This window comes from Mytilus trossulus, chromosome 7, assembly GCF_036588685.1.
Source record: "Mytilus trossulus isolate FHL-02 chromosome 7, PNRI_Mtr1.1.1.hap1, whole genome shotgun sequence".
NCBI lineage: Eukaryota > Metazoa > Mollusca > Bivalvia > Mytilida > Mytilidae > Mytilus > Mytilus trossulus.
In genome coordinates, this window is record NC_086379.1 from 21,025,324 (window position 1) to 21,030,342 (window position 5,019).

The window sequence follows — 5,019 nt, forward strand, 5'->3', positions numbered from 1 at the left end:
ATTCATATTTTAAGTTTGGGCTATTTCCCGGATACTACATGTACCAGTAATATGTCAATTATATACAATTGAAAGGTATACATGCCTGTCTATCTGACATGTTCATCTGACTGACGAGGCACACCACAAGAATAAATTGTATTTCAAAGGGTATAATGGTAGCAAAGGCAGATTATATTTTTAAGACTTGATTATGAGAAGGGAATCAACGTAAGCAAACGTGATAAATCAACTAAGATTGTTTACTGATTAATTCGTTGACAAAGATCTCGGTGACATTTTTTTTTATTTATGGTTGATAAATATTCATCTTAGTTGAGCTGAAATCAAGCTCCAACATTAAACTTGTGATGATTGCATAGTGTTGTCCCATATTTGCTGAGCATGGTTTCAACAACAGATGCGTGTTGCCTTGCTCTACAGTGCTGTAACATGGAGGCACATCTTTTCAGTTGGTCCACAAATCTGTAATTCAAAATTAAGAATTTCCAGTGCATTTAATCATATCATATAATGAATCATGGTCTGATGGGTTTGTCACAAATGATAGAAAATTGTAAATATCAAATTTGCAGATTACTTTTGATTTCTATTTCGTTTGATTTTCGCATAATTTAAATCTCAGTAGAAGAGACACAAAATCCCTAATGATTATCGTACTGTTTCAGATTATGAAGGATTCTTCTTATGGGTTTGACATATAATCATCCTTAACATTGAGAACCTCCACAAGAATATTCTTAATTAGTTATCAAAGGTACCAGGATTATAATTTAGTACGCAAGACACGTAATCTTAAACAAACTAACTTTATAACAAAGATAGACCAGTGCTATTATGAAAGTGGAAAATACAATTACGGATCCTAAAGCATTTTTAAAATCGAAAGAAAAATTATCGACCACAAAATATGTCATTAAAAATAGATGACCAATGGCAATTAATTCTATAAAAAGAATTGTTAAAATACAAATTTAATCGATGAATGTTGGTAGAAAACACTAATATATGTATACTGCCTGAAGTAAAACTTACCCACAAGTAGATGGATTAGTGAATGTAAAAGAATCTTGGACACATTCCACGAATTTAGATCTGAACTCTGGTTCATTGTAGCAGGTTGTTAAACTTTGAATGTCTGAAATGTTCAAATTATTATTTGTGTAGAATTAACTGATTGCAAGATGCTTTATAATATCTTGTTTAAAATATAAGTCGAACGGATGCTAAAACTTAATACCGCGGTATATCCTTTTGAGTTTAATTTCAGTTTTTTATAATTCCTACATGTACAACGTACTGCAACAGTCAAACATCAGGCAACTGTTCGACGTTTCACTGATCACAAGAGAATTCGACCAAAAAAGATTGAATAGATATGTTAAAAAAAGGAGATAAAATTATAATATCGATTGAAATTCAACAATCAAAAGTTGTATGCAAAATTGTACTATTTTTGACGGCACGTGTACTGTACATCGACCATAACAAAGATGATATAAATGACAATGATTGAATAAAAAGATTCGTTGCTAAATCACACAAAAAGACATGTTAAAATAAAATGTTTAAATAAACAAATAATTTAGAGAACTAAAGAGGAACGTAAATCATGGACATTGTGGCATGCTAAAAATTGAGGTTTTGATCAATATATATATACAGGTATACGTCTGAAAGTGATTGTTGGTGTTGTTATTTTTCATTAAATGTTTATTGTTTAGATTATGATACTTTCCAATACAATAGCTCGTCACTAATTAACATCTGATTGCTGTGTTGTCAAAAGGTGCGACACAATGAGAAGCCATTTTATTTATTATGTAAATAGAGATTTTAGTAAAGTATTCACAACATAAAAGACTCCATATTAGCTGTATAATGTGCAACAAATTTAGTACATGTATTTTGATTCATTTTGGATAATGCAGATTAATTTAAGCGGTGTCAAATGTTGGCGTTTATTTAGCTAGCGTGAAAAAAAGCGAAAATTAAACACTCGAAAAAAACCCGATATTCAATTATCTTATACAAATGATATACAAACATCTTCTATACTGAACACAAACAGCTGTTTCTATTTCAGCCATCATATCAGTAACATAATGCATCTCTTTACACGTCTCTGCATCCTTACAAACCAATTTTGTCTTCATATGTCTGCAATGCAACATACAATATTACAGTATAAATCTATAGAATACGACAGCGCAAAGACTCTGATAATCAACTTATGGATACTTCAGCCCAGTAGTCAGCACTTCGGTGTTGACATGAATATCAGTTATATGGTCATTTTTATAAATTTTCTGTTTACAAAACTTTGAATTTTTCGAAAAACTAAGGATTTTCTTACCCCAGGAGTAGATTACCTTAGCCGTATTTGGCACAACTTTTTTGGAATTTTGGGTCCTCAATGCTCTTCAACTTTGTATTTATTTGGCTTTTTAACTATTTTGATCTGAGCGTCACTGATGAGTCTTATGTAGACGAAACGCGCGTCTGGCGTATACAATTATAATCCTGGTACTTTTGATAACTATCATCTCTAGTTTATCCATTTCTATCTGAATTTACGGATATATTATTTACCGCGATTTTCATAAAAGTTTGACACATACGCCTGATTGTCATACCTCACAAACCAAAATCGCTCTTGAAAATTAGTGGTCACGCAGTAATTGATATCTTTAACTTCCGTATCTGTCTGCTATTAAAAACTATAATACTATGTTAACCTAGTGCTCAATTGATTGTTTGTTCACACTTATGCCACACATATTCTTAAATGTATTGCTTCAACAATTATACTGTCTCATCTGAAGTTAAGATACGATTTTGCACTCATGTTTATATTACAATTTCAACATTCTCAAGTGTTATTCACAGAAATCTATTATTGACGAAAAACGCATTTTAATTGCTCTTTATAACTATCAATGGAATGCTTTATTTAAAGTTAAAACACACAGGTTAACATTTAGTCAACCTTGAAAAAAAAACACATAAAAAAAAACAACAACATTTTAGTCATCCTAGGCCCTGAAGGGTTCAGATCCACGGACCACGTATTAATAATGATTAGAATTTTTTTTATTCAAAAGTGGTATATATGTTAAGGCACGTGTTTAGTCGAGCCCGAGGTAGCTATGTCCCTAGCTGGTTTCAATCACCAAAGTTACATGAGTTTCTTTACATACCAATGGTCAGCAATTTGTTACAAGATCTTGCAACCGAATTGCGTAATTTATATATTTAAAAGCAAAGTTGTATTTTTCCTTCGCTGGGATTCAAACTCTTTTTATTGGGATATCGAGACTTTATTTTAACTATTTAATGACAGAAATATGCACATACTGACATAGCTCGTCAACTGTTTCTTCGCTGATATCTTTTAAAGTATCGCCATCATAGAAGAAGTTTCCAATATCTAGAAATCTGTTAGAACAACTAAACAATGGATAGCATTCTCTCGGCACATCCCATGTTTTACCTGAAACTATAATAATGATTTGAAAATTCACTAGACTATAACCATTGAGGTTATTAGGTGGAATCCCACAAGGGGCAGTTTTGCTCGCCTCATTCATCTTAATTTTCTTAAATTGTCAGGCTTTCTCTCGGGTCACGCCTGTTTCCTCCACCAATATAAACTGACCGTCAAGAAATAGAAAAATATAGTACTGAAATCAGCTTTAAACACTGATCAATCATATTAGAAAATTCGATAACTTTTTGATAATGGATTTTTTAGACGATATATGTTTATAAGTTATCAGACATGCTCACAATGTAAAAACTCATCAAGAATACCAGGCTTATGATTTGTTACATGAGACTCGTATGGTCAATATCAAACTCTTCAGTGACTCTCGGATCAAAATACTAAGGAGTCTTTATCATAAAAGATGTAATAGAGCATTTAACCCCACAATTAAAAAGTTGTGCCAAATGTGACCAATAACCTGTGGTAGAAAAACCCTGTTATTACGAGACATTGGACACTCAACAGTTTATAGGAAAAGAGCATACAAATGATATGTTTTACTTGTTACTGGAATGATTTTGTTACGTCTTTTTTAAACTTTTATTTATCATATTTAAAATATTAATAGATCTTCAACACGAAACCACAATCGGCACTTCGTGTACAAGAAAAAAAGCATAATTTATTTGAATTTGACTCAAATAAAGCTTTTTACCACTGTTATTTTACATAAAATTCAGATTGTCATATGTATATTAATCCGTTTAGTCCAGCATTCTAAGTTATTTCACAGGCTGGTCAGTCATTTAAAAATGATAATACAAGCCTTTTTTATATAGATTAGACCGTTGAGTTTCCCGTTTGAATGGTTTTACACTAGTAATTTTATAGCTTGTTGTTCGGGGTGAACCAAAACTCCGTGTAGAAGGGTGTATATTGACCTATAATGGTTTACTTTTAAAAATTGTTATTTTGGGGAGAGTTTTCTCATTGGCACTCAAACCTCATCTTCCTATATCTATTAAGTGATGAAAGGTACAGAACTAAGGTTGAGTATTATATCTATTCTGTATTCAGTAAAAACTAACACAAATACGTGGTGATATGATATTGTTGCCATAAAAATATTAACAATGCAAAAAATACAATACTGTTTGCGATCAAATATTAGTATTTAGAAAAAAAGATTTAACTTACCCGAGGCAAAACCGATGAATACGAGTACTAAGGCAAACATAGTTGTACTAGTCAAAAACAAATTTGATGTAAATGTGTTGTGCTGAATATAGAAATGTAATTTGTTTATATATGTGAGCGCATAATTAGCACGATATTAATAGAAATAATTGACGAATTATGATGTGTTAATTACATAATATAAAGTACAATACTTATTGAGATAATTCACAACTAAATGATTATGTGTTCACTTGGTTCATATTGTATAGAAAACACGGTGTTATTATCATAAATGTCTTCACGTTTTTTATCTGCTTTGTCAATTTTATCTAAATACCAAGGTTTTCCAATAA

The 5,019-nt window shown here is 31.2% G+C and overlaps 1 protein-coding gene across 2 annotated transcripts; it reads right to left on the reverse strand.

The window, feature by feature from the left end:
- Window positions 1–224: 224 nt before the first annotated feature.
- Window positions 225–4,808, reverse strand: LOC134726891 (uncharacterized). Of its 2 annotated transcripts, none has more exons than XM_063591291.1 (5): window positions 4,685–4,808; window positions 3,358–3,499; window positions 2,048–2,160; window positions 1,036–1,138; window positions 225–465 (listed from the first exon to the last, which is right to left on the reverse strand). In XM_063591291.1, exons 1-5 carry the CDS (start codon window positions 4,722–4,724, stop codon window positions 327–329), a joined length of 537 nt encoding a protein of 178 aa, XP_063447361.1. In that variant the 5' UTR covers window positions 4,725–4,808; the 3' UTR covers window positions 225–326. The 2 variants fall into 2 exon arrangements, with proteins under 2 accessions (XP_063447361.1, XP_063447362.1); XM_063591292.1 differs by having other exon boundaries at window positions 3,358–3,493; window positions 4,685–4,780.
- Between the last annotated feature and the right edge of the window lie 211 nt (window positions 4,809–5,019).

What these genes read in the sequence shown, in the direction of transcription:
- LOC134726891 (XM_063591291.1), bottom strand. Translation starts at nt 4,724, where the DNA reads ATGTTTGCCTTAGTACTCGTATTCATCGGTTTTGCCTCGG. An exon ending in ATTCATCGGTTTTGCCTCGG is followed by an intron (nt 3,500 to 4,684) that starts GTAAGTTAAATC and finishes TCATTATTATAG; the next exon opens with TTTCAGGTAAAACATGGGAT. An exon ending in ACTAATCCATCTACTTGTGG is followed by an intron (nt 466 to 1,035) that starts GTAAGTTTTACT and finishes TTTGAATTACAG; the next exon opens with ATTTGTGGACCAACTGAAAA.